Genomic DNA, 19721 nt, shown 5'->3' with positions numbered 1-19721 from the left:
CCTGAGTGCTGCACTTCCCCATCTAGCCCCTAATCTACCAAGCTGAGCCTCTGTGGGGAAGCCCAGCTACGGCTGTCATCTGGGAGCAGCCTGGTGGGAGCTGGTGCTGGGCTGCTCTCCACTGGCCTTACCTTGGCTGCAGGTGGGCTCGGCACCTGTCTGGCAAGCAGCCTCCACTGGCCAGCAGTGCTGCTCAGCCGGGGGACCTGTGGCAGCCATTTTCATTTGGTGACTGTGCCGTGGTTCTTGGGGTGGAAAGCTGGCATTTTCTGTCGCTCCTGACAGCTCCTCTCCCTCTATGGAGACACAGGCCAGCTGCAGGTAACATTCCCATTCCATGGGGGGGTGGGGGGCAGCCCCCCTTCCCAGATCCCCATGTTTCTGTGACAGGCCTTGTACGCCCTAGGACATGTAACAGGGAAATGTGACCAACATGGGGACACTGAGATAAGGTGGCTCTCCATCCCCAGCGACCAGCAAGCATTCTTCTGGGACAGTTGCATGTAGGCACAAGCAGGTAATTTCAAGTAGACACAGAGTGAGTGAGTGTGTGTTTGTGTTCCCAAGCTGGGCAACTGTGCTTGACATAATCAGAGCCCTGCCTAGTCTTTATGGGCTGGTGCCATGTCCTTCCATCCTGAGTGACGGTCTTTGGGAAACCTGGCCAAGAAGTCTTGAGGGGCCTGACTGGTAGAGTAGCTGGTAGGAATAAGCCAGAGAGAAGAGAGAGACTATGTCTGTGCTCTGTCTCAGCAGCCCACAGGGACTCAGCAAGACACTGCCAACTAAGACCAAAGTAGACAACATGAGGGCGCCATGTCTTCCTGCTGGGCCAAATCCCTCCTCCCCTGGCACAAGGCAGGGGCTTGGAACTGGTCAAGTGTGCCAAAGGCTGGATGGAACTAAGGGACACCAGCACACCTGCATTACCAGTGAGGATCTGTCTCCCCCCTCCTTGACGTTCAGAGTGGTCTTGCAGGGGGCCCCCTCCTTCCTGCTCAATCAGGAACACTGCCTGCCCAGCTCTCCCCCTGCCCCGCAGGCTTCCTCCAGCAGGGACAAGAGTTCTTGCTATGGAGCCCAGGATAGGTTCACGGGATTATCCAGTTTCAGCCTCCTGAGGAAGGTATGTACCACCACACCCAGCCTGGAGAAGACCATGTCTCACCAGACCTGAACCACTCCCTCTCATCTTCAATGCCTGCAGTTTAGGTCACAGATAAACAATGGCTGGCAGCAGGGAGCACCTCAGGATTCTCTTGCAGCCTTCCCAGCACCACCTCCCATTTGCAAGGTAGAAAGCTGGGTATATAACCACCCAGCTGCCTTCCCTGGGTCCTGTTGCAATGCCATATCTGTCCATAAGGGGCAGCACTCTACCTGCTGTGGCTGGACGGCCCCTTAATCAGGGGTTCCCTAAGTAGCAGAGGTGGGGGACAGGATACACAGGTAGGGAGAAGAAATGTCTGGCTTTGAGTTGGGTGTGAAGGTCCATGCCTATGACTTCAGCACTTGGTGGGTGGAGACAAGGATGATTGTGACAAGCTAGAGGCCAGCCTGGACTACCTGAGACCCTGCTCAAAAAGTCCAAACAAAACTCCACGAAAGTATCCCTTTCTAGATGATACGGATCAACTGGCCTGGCTTCCCTGAAGCAGGTTCAGGTACACTCAGGATGGATAAGGCTGCACAGTGTGCCCAAGTGTCAGGTGGCTTGGTCTTCAACCGTTAACAGCAAACACTGATGAGAATTTAGTTTCCCTCTATTTCTAAACACCTGAAATGTGGACAGACAAAACAAAAAACAAAACTGGTCCTGAAATCACCCAGGACTGCCTAGGTTTTCTTCCTAGAAGCTACCAGGTCCTGAGAGATGTCAGGTGAAAACTCAGCCTCAGGGGAAGATGCTCGCCAAGCATGGCCACCAGGGTGCTGTTAGCAAAGTATTCCTGGCAGATTGAAAGCCGGGCACCAGGTCAGGGTCGGTTGTCCTGGGAGGCGTGGGGCCTGGCTCAGACTTCCCCTGGATTCTCAGGACATGCATCAAGCTGACATCACGGCAATTCCTCTCTACCTGCTGTCCTAACTATTCTTTACAGGACAGCCTCAGGGAAAGGGATTCTCCTTCATTAAGAGTGTCCTGCACACATCTGTGCCCTCAGGTAGCTCAGCCTTTTCTCAGCCCCCACCCCAACCGTCTGCTATTCAAGTCCCCACTGTGTCCGTCACGCAGGGCTTCTGTGAGCAGGCTCTACCATCAAGAGGAACAGTGGATCCAGCCACACTGCTACCACTAGCCTATCAGGAATCTGGAGCTGGTGAGGCATTCTTTCCATGAGGGTTCAATTAGTTCCAGAGATGTAGGGTGTGGGCTTAAACAGACATGTCTGTCCCAAACTGGTCCCAACATCACCCCCAGAAAACTCTGGTGTCCATGGAAAATCCCAACAACCATCATGTGCTGACAGCTATACGGGTAGAGGGCAGCTGGTTAGGGAATGAAGGTGAGCGTGCCTGGGACCCTCTGCCAGGCCTGAGTGGGCCCAAGTTTTTGCTGAGGGCTGTCCCTATCCCATGTTTATTAGCATGCTACTGTGGTAAAATATACACCCAGAAATAGGTCCTCTTCCCCAGAGCTAACCTCCAAAGAGAAGATGTGAACTGTGGGATTTTGCTTGCTTGGAGGCAGACAGGTGAGGGAGAGCAGGAATGCAGGCTGCCAGCCAGCTTTCAAGTGCTCTTGATGCCTACCTGTTGTACCTACCGGAATAGCTGACACCAAGAGAAGCAAGGGCAGTGTGTGGCCCAGTGATGCTCACCTCTTCTGAAACTAGGTTGTAAGAGATGCTATGGTTTCCTTCGAACTCTGGCTCTCTCAAGGTGGGAGAGCACTAGGTTGTCTGGGAAGAGGCCCCATTAAGAAATTAAGTGGGGCTGTTACCCACTCAGGTGATCAGCTAATGACTTGAATTCAACTGCATAAGAGACCTTGAACGAGGAATATTCCACCCACAAGGACAACACTGGTCTGGAGTTCCAATCCTCAGACTCTCCAGTCACAGGGCGCATGATACAACCTGAGATGAGGGGCAGGGTAAGCCTCTGGGGGCCTGAGTGACCCAGTAACAGCAACGCACCTGCCCATGCCTCCTGCGCCTTGAATTTACCACCACCAAACACCACAGCTTTGTTAATTTACTAAGTGTGAGTTCAAGCCCTGCAGGGTGAGAAGTGATCAGACACCTGGAGATGGAACTCCCCCTTGCAGCTTTCCGATTGTGCTGTGGGGCACCTGGGATGGCACCCAGAGCTTTGCACATGCTAGCCTGAGCCCACCCCAGGTCTCTAACTGCTCTGTTCTTCAGAGGTTCCTCTGGAACAAATGGTGACAGAGAGTACAAGCATGAGTGACTGGGTCCTTGACAGGCACAATCCACCAAGTACCCTGCAGACAGCAGGCAACCCCATGCCTGTCGCTGAGATGGATGCTTCCAACCCAGCCTCCAGTCAGGCAGCCCTAGCCCAGGGCTAGAGGCTAGCTGTCCTACTGTGCAGATGAGATGGGAGACCACAGAGCCAAGGTCCCATGGCTGAAGGTAGGACAGGTAAGCCCTAAGGGATGGCTCCAGGTATGGGCAGGTGACCTTGCAGCTATGGAGCCCAGGACACAGACCAGGTCTTGAAACAGTGAGAGAGGGAAGGGTGGGGCAGTGAGCTAATCAGGGACCATCTGTTCTTTCAGGGTCTCTGGAGCCTGGTTATGGTACCAGGGTCCTGGGAGCCAACAGGGAGATCCCATGCCTGGGGAAGGGCAGAGCCTGGCACCATCAACCACAAAGCCAGAGGATAGTGCCTCACTTATACCCCGCCTGCGTGTGCTATCTTGATGCCTCTTCCTCCTAGGAAGGTTCCAGACCACGGCCTGCCTGCCATGCTGGCCACCCTGAGAGCTCCCAGCTGATTAAGGTGGCCTGTGCCACCTCCATCCCCCTTCTGTATTTTCTTCCTAAGTCCATCAACCTTGTCATGCCCACAGTGGGGACAGAGCTGGTCCTAGAGATGACTCGGGCCCTCAAAGACTGCCAAGGTTGGACCCTTCTACAGGAGCCTGGTCTGCACTAGCTCCTCCTCTTCCCTGGGGCAGAAACCAGGACAACACCCAGGCTTCAGTGGTGGTACTCAGTCCCTCTCCTCCCCACACTATGTGCAGGGAGGAGACACAGAGGCTGTGGTGGTCTGAATGTCATAACGAGTGGCACTATTAGGAGGAAGTGTGTCACTGTGTGGGTGGGTTTTGAGGTCTCCTATGCTCAAGCTATGCCCAGTGTCACAGACCACTTCCTGTTGCCTGTGGATCAAGAGGTAGAACTCTCAGCTACCTCTCCAGCACCATGCCTGCCTGCACCCTAATTAAATGTTTTCCAAGAGTTGCTGTGGTCATGGGGTCTCTTCACAGCAATAGAAACCCTAAGACAGAGGGCAAGGTTACCAGAGTTACGGACACAGGCAGTTCCAACTTGGGCCACAAGTGCTGCCAGCACCTGCCACCTGGACTAGCAGCTGACTGCCCCAGGGTCACCCCAGGGTCCTGGAGAGCACCTCACATGACTCTTTGCCAATTCCACAGGGGAAGGATTGCTGGTAGAGGGGCCCTGGCTCTGGGAAAGCTAAGTCTCAGGTTGCCAGGAGATTGAGATGGCACTTACCAGGACTCAGGGAAGCCATGCTGGCAGTAGCCTCTGGCCTGTGTGACCAAGGAGTTCCAGGATCTATGGACAAGTCTGGGGTGGAGGCTGATGCTGAGGGAGGGCAACTGACGACAGTTGTGGCCGCAGCCAATGCAGTCTGAGGCTTGAGGTGGGAGTCACTGGGCCGTTGCAGTGCATCAACTGGCGAGGGCTCAGGTGCTGTGGGGGCCACTGTTGCAGGGAAGAAGTTCTCTCTGCTGTCCTTGGGGTGCTTGGGGGTGGTGGGTGCATCTCCTGAGGCCTGTTACAAAGGCAAGGTGAGGAAGGTCAGTGGGGCAGCCTTCTGAGCATGTACTGCTCTGTCCCATGCCAGCCCAATGCAGTTCCACAGGACATTTCATCTGCCCTGGATGCCAACATAACACCACGCATCACTCTGAGCTCTCTGGCACAGCCAACAAGAACCACAAACATTCTCCCAGGACACAATCAACACCAACACACTGCCTAGAGTCTGGCTCCTCCCTCTCTGGGAGACATCCACCCATGCTAGCAGGGCCTCAGTGAAGACCTGGCTTGTTTCCTGGCCCCTCTGCCAGTCTGGGAGGAACCCATTCACTATGTCTCTATGTAGGATGTAGTGCCCAATATCAGGGCTGAAGGGGAACCAGGAGAGTGACTTTCCAAGAGGGAAAATGAACTAGTCTATTTCCCAAGCTTGAGACCCTCGGGTCTAATGCTACCCAAGCTGGGCAAGCAGGCCTTTCTTTAGCTTGCAGCCTGGCCACTGGTTTCCAAGAAGCTGGGCCCTTAGAGGCCTCTGACTCTCCATACAGTTCCCTTGCCCTGGTACCCATTGGTGCTTTCTTTTCTGACATCTGTTTCTCTTAAAATGTCTCACTGATGGGGACGAGCCTGCAAGTTTCGCTAAGTGGTGGGTGTCCAGTGCTACGAGAAGTTAGTCTGCTGGAAGATGAGGCAGGAAGCAGACCTGGATCTTGGCCCCAGGAGGTCACAGCAATACTGGCAATGTGCAAGATGGCAGACACAGGGGGTGAGGTCTGCACCCTACCCTGTCTTTCATCAGGAACAACCTCAGCAGCAAGTGACTGCCCCCAAGGAGGCCCACAGCACTTTTCAAGGACCCCCGAAAACAAAATGGAAATTCCTAAAGGGGCAAGGGCTTTTGGCTCTGAATGCCTGGTGTCTTCCTAATGCTGGCCAGAGGTGGGTCCAGGCCAATTGGAACTGTCTCAACTGCCCTTCCCAAAGTGCGGGCTGTGGGGCTCTGTGGGAAGGGGGTGCAGGCGGAAGAACAGCCTGCCCATAGCCCCCACCCACTGGGATGATCATGGGATAGTAGGGGACGACACGGAGCTTGAAGGGAACTTGGGGGGAGCCCATTAGGTAGCTTCTCCTAGAAGAGGTGAAGCACACGGAAAGATGCGGGGATGGGAAACAGCCCTCTGAGACAGGGCTCCAGGTCAAAAAGGAGCAGAGGGACATGGCTGCTAGCCAGACCCAAATGGTGTGTGGTGGAGAGAGGCCTAGGACAAGCCCGGGGGCCTGGGAGTGGGTGGCAGGCCCTGATTTTCAGGACGTGTATCCCAAGGGCCAGGCCTGACACTGCCTAGCAGCAGACAGCCTGAAACGTAGGGATCCTATCCCCAGCTTCATCTACCCCATTACCTAGGCTGCTTCTTTCAACCAGTGACCAAGTGGTACTGATATGTGAAGGTCTGGCTTCAAGTAGTCCTTGGTGGTTTTAGACACCTCCTCTAAGAAATGAGACTCTGTCCTGTCCTTAACAACTTGCTAATATAGCACCAGTAAGGGAAGGGGTTTGCTATTTCCTGAATGTGTTTATCACTTAAGCTCCTTCAAAGTCAGATACAAGCTGAGCATGGAGGTACATACTTTTTTTTTTTTGGCTTTTTGAGACAGAGTTTCTCTGTGTAGCCTTGTCTGTCCTGGAACTTACTCTGTAGACCAGGCTGGCCTTGAACTCAGAGATCCACCTGCCTCTACCTCCTGAGAGCTAGGATTAAAGATGTGCATTACCACTGCCTGGTGGAGGTATACACACTTGTAATCCAGCACTCAGGCAGGAGGATTGCCATGAGTTATGGGCCAACTGGGTTACATAGCAAATACCAGGCTTTGAAAAATCAAGTGGTGAGGTCTGATGGCTGGCTGGTCAGTCCTGCCAAGGACTGTGCTCCTCATCTAGGAGGCTGACCCACAGCCTGCACGCTCAAAGATGAATCCCTGGACCACTAGACCTATAGTCCAGACCGTGTTGATGATGTCATACCCCGTTCTACCAGGAGGAAGCCTGCCTGGACCCCTGAGACACCTGCCAGCTGCTGGGGCTCCTAGGACAAGGCAGCCCCGAACACCTGGGCCGCTTCTAGGATGAGACGATCCACTCACAATGACATGGACAATGACCATGGTCACTAACCAGAAGGCTGCTTTGCCTTTTCTGAGACAAGACTGAGGCATCCTCTGACCTGCAGGCTCCCAAGGCTCTACAGGGGGTGGCTCTCTGTCCTGCTAGGTTGTTCCCTGGCAAGAGTCAACATGAGCCCAATCCCCCCCACCCCTACCCCCACCCCACCCCTGCTCCTTTTTTTGAGACAGGACCTCTCTATGGAGCCCTGGCTGTCCTAGAACTCACTCTATAGACTAGGCTAGCCTAGAACTCACAGAATCCGCCTGCCTCTGCCTCCCGAGTGCCATGATTAAAGGTGTGTGCCACCACATCTAGTCATCAGGAGCTCTACCTTAAGCCTGGAGGGGCTTCACTCAGCTCATCCCAGGAGGATCTTACCTTCACTACCATCCTACTACCATCCATTCCGGCCATCTTCCCCTGCCTCATAAGCACCTGGATATATCTGGCTTGGGATGAGTCCCTGGTCCCTACCACATTCAGTTACCCCTGTATGGGTTCTGCCTCTGCCCCACGTTCCCTGCCGCTTCAATTCTAGTTAGCCAGGTTCTGGTATCACTTCTCTACCAGTCACAAAGGTTAAGGCCCTTTCTACTAGTGAAGGAGCTAAAGCATAACCCCTCAGGACCCCTATGTATGTCTGAGTCTTGTCAAGGCTAGACTACCACTTTGGTTCGTGACCCATTATCCAGAAGTCTAGACACCCCCCCCCCATCCCACAATAACCAACTCCTGGGCACATTTGCTTCTGGCCTGCAGCCCAAGGCCTTGGTGTGGGACAGGTTCTGCATGAAGGGCTGGCATAGGCTGAGTGGGTGGTGTGTGTGTCCAAGGCAGAGCTTACCTGTCTCTGTGCAGCAGCTCCAAGGTGGATCTGACAGAACTTCACAGCCTGCTCCAGTGCGGTCTCCTCATCCACCTGAACAGAGAGATGCCTACAATAAGGGAACCTAGGCCATGGTGCTGTCCTGCTCCCAGCCCCGTTCCCTTAGGCACTGTATTAACCCAGCTCAACAAGGACATTTCTATGTGGACTGTTCTCAGTGAGGACCACACCCAGCACCCAAGTGTCTCATCCGGGTGGGGATGTGGGCCAAAGGCCCAGGTCCCACCTGCTGGTGTCAGGACTCGTCCCAGTTAACCCTCAGGCCACATCAAGTTACTTTCCAAGGCCAGTTATTTATGTCCTCAAAGGCTGAGAATGACACAGGCCTCAGACCCCAAACAGGCTTTCAAATTCAGCTGAGAGCTGGGCTTTGTGGTACATGCTTTTAATGTCAGCACTTGCGAGTCAAGAGGCAGGTTTGAGTATTTCAGGCCAGCCTGAATTACACAGTAAGACCCTGTCTCAAAACAAAACTGGACCAGCTAAAGTGGCTGTCACAGGCTGGTTTCTGGCCTACCTTGAGAGTAGGTTGTTGATTCCAATGGGAGGTGCCTTCTAGAAGCCCAGGTAGGATGGCAACCCTGGACCTAAGTGTGTACACCAGACTAAGAGCCTAACACATCTGGAGGTCAATATGAGACTGGAGGCGTAGGGGTTATCCTGAACAAGCAGATGTGGCTTGAAGGAGATGGCCACATACTGTCAAGTAAAGATGGGAACAGGCGGCGTAGGAAATGACCAGGTCTCTCTCCCCTGCAGGAAAAGCAGCAGCACCCATACCGTTCCTAGGAATTCATAGGGAAACAGTGCTGGCAGGGTGGAGAGGATCTCAAAGGCACCATCTGGGAAAACCGACCACTAGGGACAGTCACCCATCTGCAGTGGTCAAGTCCTGGGGGACTCTTCCTATGGCATACTGTATCTGTCTGTGGAGTGGGGAGCAAGCAAACTGAGAAAGAAGGGTGGCAGACTCTCTGGGCTGCCATGCGTGGGCTCCTCCCAGCTCTGTTCCCTAGGCTGGGTACCACAGCCACCCATCTCAGGAAGTGGCTCAAATGTATCCAGAGGTCCCTCGCAGTGGTGGGAACAGGGGCTTCCACACTCCTGTGCTGGACTGTACTGTAGTTTAGTCTTTCTCTAGCTGAATTCATATGTACACTCTACTGTTTTCTGAGTCTAAACTTACTGCCTGATCATCAGAGAAAACCTCAAAAATAAACATCACCCCCCACCCCAAAAAGGGAAAAAAAAAAACCCCAAAAAACCAAGCAAAGTACACAGTGGGAAAGGGGTGGGCCCAACACTTAACGCCCACCTCAGGGCCCCAAGGAGGAACCTTCTGGGGAACAGAAGGCCCAGGCAATGAAGAGTCTGAGACAGATGCAGCCCTGGGGTCAGTGCAGCGGCTGCCCACCTGCTTGATGAGCATGTAAGTCTCCGACATGATCTTCTCAATGCGGCCCAGGTCATAGGCCATGCCCTTCTGGCCCTGCTGCCACACTCGGTAGGCATCCAGCAGGAGCGTCTTGCCCGACTCTGTGTCCTCCAGGAGTTTCCTTTTGCGATTAGGCCGTGGAGGTGCCTCTTCAGGGTGGCCACCTCCCCTGGCTCCCACGGTGGGGGGAGCAGCAGCAGTGGTGGGTGTTCCTGGGGCTGGTGCAAGCGGAGCGGGTTGTTGTCGGGTGCTGATGCTCAGCTCCTCTAGGGAAAGCTCGGCGGACCGGCTCTCAGGGCCCCGGTCCCTTGGGGGGCGGCCTGGAAGCAGAGGTGATGTCTGTTCCAAGTCTGGGTGGCGAACAGCAGCCTCACTGGTGTCCATGGGTTCAGTGGGCCCTGTCTGGGGACCCTCCTTGTCTTTCTGCTCCCCACCCTGGTCTGTGCTGCCCCTTGTGTCTGTGGCCACTGGTAATTGGTTGAGAGGGCCCACTTTGCCCCCTGGCTCAGGCCCTGGTCCTGAGCCATCAGCTAGAGGTAGCTTCTTGGGGTGGGGGAGGCTTTCCTGGCCATCCTCAGGACTGGCTTTGTGAGAGACATCGGTGGTCATCCTGGCTCCAGAGAGGCCACAGGCCTTGGGTCCTGGGTGTTCTAATCCCTATGAGGAAAACAGACAAGTTATGGTGCTTCGCGGGTCTCGGGGCCTCCACGGGTCCCTCCACCCGATGCCATTCTGGTTATGCACATGTGCCAGCTTCAGTCATGAGAAGAGGGGTCTAGCCCCGAGCCCCATTCTCCTCTGCTCCTCTGGCAGCACTTGTACCCTCCTTACCCGTAAGGGAGTGTCAGGGCAGGATGGGCAGTGGGACTCTTACTCATTGCTCCTGGGATGGCACGGCCTGGCTTTCCAGGAGCCTTGTGATGTGAGCCTTGTGGGGAGCTGGCCCGGAAAGAGGACCTGTGCAGGGCCACTAACTGTGGCTGCTGCGGAGACCTGTTTTCTCAGCCCCCGGTACCCAAGGCCCGGGCTGAGGTGTGGTGGGCGGACATACCCCTGCAAGCTCACTCAGTGTGTCCTCCAACACTTTCACAGTGAGGATGAAAGCCCGCTGTGCCAGGACCTGGCGGTCAGCATCGCGCAGATACTTCCTGCAGTGACCCAGGGGGACAGAGAGAGGGACAGTGTGAGAAACCATAGAGTGCAGCTAGGTGGTGAGCCAGCACTTATCCCGGAACACTGGCGACTGTGCTCCCATCTATTCAAGCCTGTTCCCCTGAAGTGCCCTCTGGACCTCATATTTCATACTCAACAAGTCTCTGACTTGGTCCCACTGACTGCCCTGAGCCCTCTGGACTACAGGGATTGGTGCTATGGTGGGCTATAGAGTGCCGGCTCAAGGAAGGCCCGGGGGCTAAGCTCCTCTCCCTCAGGTTGGTTTCTGGGATGCTTATGTTTTACAGACAGCCTAGCCCTGTGTGAGTTGCATCCCCAGGTATACCATTCCCAACCTCTACACGTGGCAGCTGGGCAGACACCCTCTGCTCTGTGTGTCCCATCCTTCTGGCCCATGAAGCCCTAACAGCTGTGGAGGCCCAAGACCTCTGCTGCCCACGTATTTCCCTGGGGTGCCAAGGCTACTTTCTGAACGTCTATTCCCTACACCTCACGCTAGTCAGTGCCTCGGGGCCCTCAGCTGGGCAGAAGGGAGGGTCTTCTGTGGAGACCAACAGCTTGTTAGTACTAGGGTGCTCGAAGTAGAGAGGTAGAGTACTTGAGTTCTAGATACTAAGAGACGTCCCTCAGGAGAGAGGGACGGCTGTGGCTTGGACCAAAAGATCCCAGAGCCAGGTGGGAGCAGAGGGGACAAGCCTGGGTAGATGACGAGGCAGGCTGTGTGTGGAGGCTCACTCACTTGCCCTGGTCTGGTGTCCGCTGCAGCATGGAGGACACCTTCAACAAAGTGCTGTGGTCCCGGAGCTGGGCTAGAACCTTGAGTAGCAGCACGATGGAGCGGTTCATGTGCCAGGCAAAGCTGCCTGGCCGGTCAATTTCATCCACGGGGATCCGCCAGATGCCCTATGGGATAGGCAAGGACAGGCTAAGGAAGGCTGCCACCTCTCTGGAGCCTTGGGGATACCTTTCCTGGTGTCCCCTCAAGCCTGCCACTGTGCATAGGGCCTAGCCAGGGACTTAGCCCATTCTTGTCACCCAGAAGAGGAGAGGAGTGTGACTGTCTCTACCTATTCCCTCCTCATCCACAGCAGAGGATCTATAGTCATTTTTCCAAGTCAAAGTCACACTAAGTGGGCTGAGTCTGCCTCACTCATGATCCTCCTGCCTCAGTGCCTTCTTTTTTGTACAGCTGTATCCCACATGCTGACTGGACCTGTTCCTATGGTGGCTTTCACACTCGGCACACACTTCTCTGCATAGGTATTGGCAAAGGTACAGGGCAACTCCCAGGGGAGGAATACTGAGTCAGAGGGGCCGCTAACTCTAGCTGCTGCTGAGGACAAGCCCCTGCGTCTCCCATCCCTCAGCTCCCATCCCCAGCTGCATCTAGGGAATCAACTACAGCCCCGGCACCTGACGATCACTTGGGGTCCATCAGGTTATGGGGCAACATGGATGCCAGAGGGAAGGAATGATGGGTGAACAAACACTTATGAGACTGTCTGACACAGGACCTCGGCAGCCTGGAAGAAGCTGGCAGATCCCAGTGGGTCCCTGTAGTAAACCCTGGAGAAGCTCCAGCTAGCACAGGCCCTGGGTCTTGAAAGGCTTCATTATGGGTTTTTTGGGTCTCAAGTGCCAGTCACAGGGATCAAAGTAGCATCCACGTGGTGCTCTGTTCCCATGGTGGCTCGCTGACCATTAGCAGTCCATGCACAGAAGTGTAAACCCATGCTCTAGCAGGCCAAGAAGATGGGGAGGAGGGCCGGGAACCTTATAAGCCCTCAAGAGGCCTGGAGAAGCTTAACACCCTCAGTCCCTAGCCCCACAGCTCACATTCTGGCCCACAAAGAGAGCACACCTGGTAGGTTAGGGGCTGAGAACATCCACCCCCAGGACAGCAAACACCATTATATATTCTTCAGATGTATATAACAGCTTATAAAAAGCCACACGGGGTGTGTTTGTGTTACTCTCAACTACAGCAGTCAGTGTGGGAGGGAGGCAAGGACTCCAAGAGTCCTGGTACCTTATCTCTCTGCTCCCAGGGCTGAGGCTAGCCCAAGATAGATTACAGTGGCCATGAAGGTATTCACCAGGTCCAGCAGTGTGAGGCTGGGGAAGGCTCCATTTCTTGAGGAGGCACATCACAGACATCATACATAGAACTCTCAGCATGGCTCTCCACAGACATGCAATAGACAATGGAGCTCAGAGATAGGGAAGAAGCCTCTGGAGCTAGAGACTCAAGGGGCTACCCAGAACTGGGCTCCCCCACCCCCAGCTTTGAGGGAAAAAACCCTGTGGGTCTTCACAGGGAAGCCTCCACAGCTACACCAATCACCAGAACTGGCAGCAGCAGCTCTCCAGCTAGAAAGCAGGGAGAGCTGCCCCGAGCTACTCAGATCTGGTATGACCAGATGTTCTTTTCCAGATCTCCCCCAACTTGGAAAGGTCTAGAATCAACCTGGCTCCAGACACCTCCCCACTTTCTGTGTAAAGTCCTAGATGACTCAGGTTAGGTCAGAGGTCGCTTTTCTCCAGACCTGAGAATGGGAGAGAGTCTGCCCAACTTCTCAGAGGTGCATTCAGAGCCCGGCATGGTGGCACACGCCTTTTCTTCTAGTGCTCAGGAGGCAGAGGCAGGCAGAGCTCTGTGAGTTTGAGGCCAGCCTGGTCAGCACAGCACTTCCAAGCCAGCCAGGGCTACAGGGAGGAACCCTGTCTCAAGAACCAAAACCAGCCCTGCCCCAACACTGGCATTTGCTCTTCTCAACTGTGCGTATCACTGTGATTAGGACGGGCTGACTTTTCTCTAGGAGCAGCGAGAGGCAGGACAGTGGGCCTACTCCCCGATGTTCACTACGGCCTTCAAGCTGTACTAGAGTGCAGACACAGGCAGGCTGAGGGAAGAACAGAGGCAGGGTCCTGGGGGCCTCAGACACCAACTGTACCTCAAGGGCCCCCAGCTAAGAGTGGTTGGATTCCAATGCCCATCCACTCTGGGTACAGCCATGCTGACTCTTGTTATCAGTTATACATACTGGAGCTAATCACCCCTGGAGGTAGCTACTGTTGACTCTGGTTAATTAGCAGAATGGAATCTTTTCTATATGGTACAAGGTTGCCCCCAGCGACTGAAGTCTACATCAACTGGCCCCAGGGCTTCAGGTGTGCTAGACAATCACTGTTAACCACTGAGTACAAATCCCTAGTCCTTGTTTGAGACACTATATACCCAGGCTGGTCTTGACCTCTTGACCCTCCTGGCTCATATACATGTATATCAAGCTAGGTCTTGTCGGTCTTTTTAATTTTCTATCTCAACTGCCTCTCTAACTTCTTTGAGTCCTTTGGACTGATACAAGCCACAAATTCTATGCACGTGAGCCTTTGTTTATGTCCTTCCACAGCCTCTGCCCAGCCAACATTCCCAGTGTCTTCCCAGGCCCATGTGATGATATCTAGTCCCTCTTCTCTGAAGCTCCCCTGGCTTGCTTGCTCTGACATGATGGAGATAACTCAAGGCCAGCCTTCCCGATGGCTTGGCAGCTGACAGTGTGCCCTGGCCAGGGATGGTCTGCTTTAGCTCTAGGTCCTAAGGACCCTGACATAAACTTGGCAGAGCAGTGGGACATCCATCTTGAAGGCTTTCTGCCTCCCATTTTATTGGGTACAGGATATCTGTGCTAGGGAATCCTAACTTTTCCCCCCGTTCCTGGAAATTTCCATGTTAAACTGTATGGGGCAGGCAGTAAACAACTGTGTTCACAGCAGACAAAGCTCTTCCAAGCTCTCAGTGTATATCAATCTCACACCTGGGGGACAGGGGGGCTTCATGAAGATAAACTGACTCTTCCCTAAAAGGTGGCAATGTTATGGTTCTGACCAGTGTTCACTGAGCATGGCTCACCTGGCCAGGTGAAAGCTATCACACCATGAAAACACACCATGCTTGGCTACATGTAGGGTGTGTTGGGGAAGCAGAAGAGACCTGGCAGATGCTGAGGGGCATAGGAGAACAGGACTCCTGTAAAGGCTCTCATTCACCAAGCTGAGCATTGATGGTACAGCACCTCAGGTCACCTTCCCATGCTAGGGTAAGACTAGAAGGACCCAACCCTCTCGTCAGGCAGGTAAGGCAGATGACTGCGATGGAATCCCATTCAGTACCAGAGGAAGAAGAAAACAACATAAGTTCTTAAAGACATCTACTTCCCAACAGGGAGGGTTCATTAGCAATAGTACCCAGTGGGCAGCATGGCTGGCTGAGGGACCTCTTGTCCCAGCAACTCCAGCACCCAATGACAGATAGGTCTAGTTTCCATTGCACCGTCCAGCGTATGGTTTGGATCCCCACCTCCATTTCACTTCCTTTTACACAGCAGTACTGAATTCAGACAGAATGAGGCAAGTCCCAGAGAAAGCAGAAAGGAACCACGGATGTCCTGACAAATCTTCCCAACGAGCCCTTAGAGGCCTGACATCTGGCGGCGGCGGCGGCACTGCTCTCGACTGGCCTGTTCCTAGAGGAGGTAGTGGTGAAAGGCACACTTGCTGGGCAAGGGCCCGCTCACTCACTCCTCATCTGTTCATTCACATGCTCCACAGGGCTCTTGGATCTCCTGGGTACCAGCTCCTCCCTGTTTTCTGTTAACAGGTCCCTTCTCTTTCCTGGGCATGCAGCCAGCAGGTAAACTCCTAGCAGGAGCCCTTGGGAATACTCCTTTGCCCTCTCAGCATGGGGCTGTGTGCAGATGGAGACAAGCCTGGGTAGGCGGGGGCTGGGGGTGTTCCTGTGGCCACCAAGCTGGCTTTTGGAGACAGCTGTACTGAGAAAGGGCAGAGTCATGAGCCAGCAGGGTAGAGAACAAGCTAACTATGCCCTTCTGCCTGAGCTAAGCAGAGTCTGGCTTCAGTGTTTACAGCTCCAGGATGGACTGGGCAGGGCCCTAAAGGGAAAAGCTGGAACTCATCTCTCCCCGACTCCCCCACCAAACGCACCCCCAGAGAAGGTATCAGGGGGCCTCTCAGGATGAAGGCAGGTACCCAGGAGGTAGACACCTGTTCTGTTCTGTCTCCCTCACCACAGCCCACAAGGGAAAACGTATGGGGCTAAGCAGAGGCCACTCGGCACCCAGCCCAAAGCCCAGAAGAGAAAGTCACGGACCTCTGGAAGATGTTAGGGAAAAGCAGGGTGTGAGCTGAGCTAGGGCTAGTAGGAAAGGAGGCCTGGCAGAGAGCAGATGGAAGGAGCCTGCAGAGCAGCTGATGTCCACGGTTCTGAGGGACAGGACAGAGCAGGAACACACACTTGAGAGCGAGCAGCACTATGGGAGTCAAACAGCACCAGGGACCCTGACACCCCAGGGAGGCCCCTCTGTGGAACGACGCTTTCCCACCCTGCAGGAGTGCACTGTCTTTAATCAGCCTCACTTGATTCCTGTGTTGTGGTGTCACCAAGACTGGATACCCTGGTGGTCAGTGTCGTTAGAGATAATGCTTGTTCAGAGCACTATGCTGTAGGCAGTCAGGGGCCTTCCCAGCAGCCCCAGAGCACTTCCAAACACCACACTGTGCTCAAGTTTCTCCTGCATGCCAAGTACTTCATCACAAGCATCTTAACCCATCTCCGCTCCTCAGAGTGGTTCTGGGCTCCTTGATGACAGATGAAGTCACCGAAGGGCACACTAACAACTGAATAATTTATGCAGTCCCAGACTGTGGGCTGAAGGTTGGATACGAGCTCCCAAACCCTCCCCACAGCCTGATGTATCCTCTCACTGCTGTGGAGGCAATGAGGCTTCAGAAGCTACACCCCATAGTAATGTGAGTCTTGGGGTGAATGGAGGTGCGGCATGGTCACTGCTTTGAGGGTTCCTAAAGCCTTTCTTGGGGGAGCAGAGAGCTGTGTTAGTGGAGATAGTAGGTAAGCCTGTGGTGGCACCCGAAAGTAAATGCTCATCTGCTCACAATGGACTGGAGAGCAGTGTGGGAGGGCAGGCCTGACCATGAGGCTGGTGAGGCGAGCAGTACAACACAGAGGTAGCACCACAGCATTGGCTCCTGTAGCTATAGAGCACTCTGCCTGGGTAAGGCTGTGCCTGGGCTACCAACTCATGACATCCCTGCATACTGTGGTTAGGGGGAGCTCATTCCTGATGAGGCCCAGGTCCTCTTTCCTGACTCAGCAGCCAACCCACACTCCCTGCTATGTAGGCACGAGAGCTCATCCATACATACTTCTGGACATCAGGTCCTGAATATCTGACATGGAGACTGCTGCACACAACCGATTTACTCGGCCCAGAGTCATATATCCCAGCAACCGGAGGCCACAGATTCAAATTTAGATCTGGTTCTCCCAGTGCACTCTGTAGTAACAGTACAGCCCATGGCCATTCTGAGATTCTTACTTTCAATTACAGATCCTCCATCCAAGAGCCCCTTCTCTAAGGCACAAAGTACTCCAGGAACCTGCCTAAAAGGGTGCTTTTGGAAAAGTCAGAAAGCAAAGAAGCTGGGGGAGGGAAATGCCCCAGCCAGAGCTAGATGGGGGAAGGGGGGGGCGTGACTCAGTTTCATTCTTTTGACACAGGCAGAGATATTCCAACCCAGTCCTTCTCTCCTAGAGAGGATAAGTGAGTTCAGAAGACCTGCCCAAGGATGTCCAATGACAGTGGGACTGGGAAGCAGGGGTCTATCTCCCTCACCTCAAAGCCTCTCCCATGCCCCCACTTTAACACTCTCAAAGGAAGGAGCTGGCAGGGTTTGGACCAAGCATTTAATAGATCCACTGATCTCAGCACAGAGCAGGCTCAGTTTGGAAGGCTAGCTCACAGATGGGTGGCTGGCAGCTGGCTGGTGCCCTCCACTGGAAGCACGGGTGCTTCAGAGGCCCACTGCAGATGGCCTGCAGCCTTGGTCCTCCCCGGGCTCAGCTGTGTTCTCTAGCTGTCCCATGCTGCCACACACAGGACTGAGACGCGACACTTGTTCTGATGTGCCATTCTTAGTGTCACGCCTGGCCAGGCAGGCGGGCAAGAGGCCCTCATCTGGGGGTACCTAGAAAGGTTGTAAAGGAGCCACAAGGGCACCTCATAGAGCTACTGACAAGGAAAAGGCAACAGACTGTGGGCAGCACTTGAAGAGATCACCCAGGCTCCCCATTCAAGGGTCTGAGTCTGCCTGGGGTCTTCATGGGCTCTAGACGGCAAGTTGAGGCATTGCCCACCAAGACTGCCTCCAGCTCTTGCCCTCAGTCCAAGGGCCTTAGCCTTGGACACACACTTGCCCTGTCACAGCCCCAGGACACTGAGCTGCTATGGGCAGGAGGGCAGATGGGCAGATAACAGGGCTGTGTTGCTCTTGAGGGTCTCATGACCTATGAGGTAACTCTCAAGCTGGTGGGGGGAAAGGAAGCCCACCAGAACGAGAATCCAGGAAACAAGGATGGTACACTGTCACCTACGGGGCCTACCTGCAGGTGAGCAGAAGATGAATTTCTGGATAAAAAAAAAAAGAAAATCACAAAACATTGACTCCAACTCTCTTAAAGAAGGCAGGTGTGGAGCAACATTCCAGCCATCCAGGTCCAAGTCTAAAAGAGAGGCTGGCATATGAAGTAAGAGGCCAATAAGAGGCTCTGAAGGGTGTCTGGGCAAACCCAGAGGCGGCCTGTGTGGGAGGCACTACCCCTGCTGAGCAGACAGAAATGAGAAATGGGCAGATGAGGAGGGGCGAGGAGGCAGCAGCAATTTCCTTGAAGACAGCCCCACAATTTGGGGTTTCCCGAGCACAAAGAAGCATTCCCATGTCATCAAAAACATCTCCTTGATAACCATACAACCCTTTGTCCCACAGTACATGGGCTATAGGTGACATCTGAGCTAATTTTCAGGGTCATTATGAAGACTGATGGGCTGGAAAAGGTAACAGGCAGGAGGCTGGATCCCTAGAGTGGGGCCTGGGGCCTGGGTTGACAGTTGGGTGATGGCCCATGGACAATGGGGTGAGCAAGGCTTTTTAGAATAGCATACTCCAAAAAGCCGGGCGGTGGTGGTGCACGCCTTTAATCCCAGCACTCGGGAGGCAGAGCCAGGCGGATCTCTGTGAGTTCGAGGCCAGCCTGGGCTACCAAGTGAGTTCCAGGAAAAGGCGCAAAGCTACACAGAGAAACCCTGTCTCAAAAAACCAAAAAAAAAAAAAAAAAAAGCATACTCCTACAGCCCTGTTCATTGTGAGTACCCAAGAGAGAATCCATTCCTTCCCTGGTAGAGGTCTTCCTAGGGCCCCTCTAGGTATGGGCACAGTGGTGAAGAGATGAGAGTAAGAATTCTACTGCAAGAGTAGAAGCCACAGGGTTAGGAGCAGACTGCTGCCTGGAATGAGTGCTAAACAATGGAGTAACGGCACCTCAGGAGGGTGGAGCTCAGCAACCCCCTCCTTCAAACCCAGAAAAGCACAAAAACCTGTGCAGACGCCAACACAGCCTCAAAGTTAATAGCCTGACTCCCAAGAAGCCAGGGATGGTCCCACGTGAGGGACAAGCACAGTTCAGGGGAGGGACATCCTCCAGGCTTGAGGTGACACCTGTCGCCCACTAATGCACACAAACCACTCAGACAAGACTACCTGGAGGGGTGTGTGAGCAGGGTACAGAGAGATGCGCCCAGTATCATCACTGAGCTCCTGGACTGGCTACATCTCTTGGGGCAAACAACTCTCCCACATCAGATTTCACTTCTCTTGCTCTGAAGAGACTAGCTCCTTTGTGAGCCAGCAAGCGGCAGGAAGCTGAGGCTACAGCACAACTCTCCTACCAGCTCTTGCGTTTTACACCCCACTTGTCCCCAGGAAGGAGAGCATCAAGGATGCTGCCAGTCAGCTGGGTAGCACCCATGGCCTCTTGTACAGACGCTCCCTCTGGCACCCTCCTCCTGCTCAGGAGTCTCGGTGTTTGAATCCAGGTCTGCTTTCTAGGTAGGTAGCTCCTCATCTTTTTGATGCCCTGAGGAGAGAGGGCCCTGCAGCACTTCTGCTGCATGCCTTAAGATGGAGGGGAACCTGGGAACCCTTCCCTCC

At 54.1% G+C, this 19721-nt stretch overlaps 1 protein-coding gene across 1 annotated transcript in view; it reads right to left on the bottom strand.

The window, feature by feature from the left end:
• Nucleotides 1–19721, bottom strand: part of Cabin1 (calcineurin binding protein 1) — a 130874-nt gene that overhangs the window by 1820 nt on the left and 109333 nt on the right. The window contains 6 exon segments of the mRNA XM_052744675.1: nt 132–296; nt 4707–4989; nt 7988–8062; nt 9444–10121; nt 10516–10612; nt 11377–11540. Of these exon segments, the coding sequence (XP_052600635.1) occupies nt 132–296; nt 4707–4989; nt 7988–8062; nt 9444–10121; nt 10516–10612; nt 11377–11540 (1462 nt within the window).

The sequence above is a fragment of the Peromyscus californicus genome, unplaced genomic scaffold (genome assembly GCF_007827085.1).
Source record: "Peromyscus californicus insignis strain IS unplaced genomic scaffold, ASM782708v3 Scaffold_19__1_contigs__length_69161282, whole genome shotgun sequence".
NCBI lineage: Eukaryota > Metazoa > Chordata > Mammalia > Rodentia > Cricetidae > Peromyscus > Peromyscus californicus.
The sequence above is the reverse complement of the archived record's forward strand: the minus strand, read 5'-3'. Positions and strand labels throughout refer to the sequence as shown.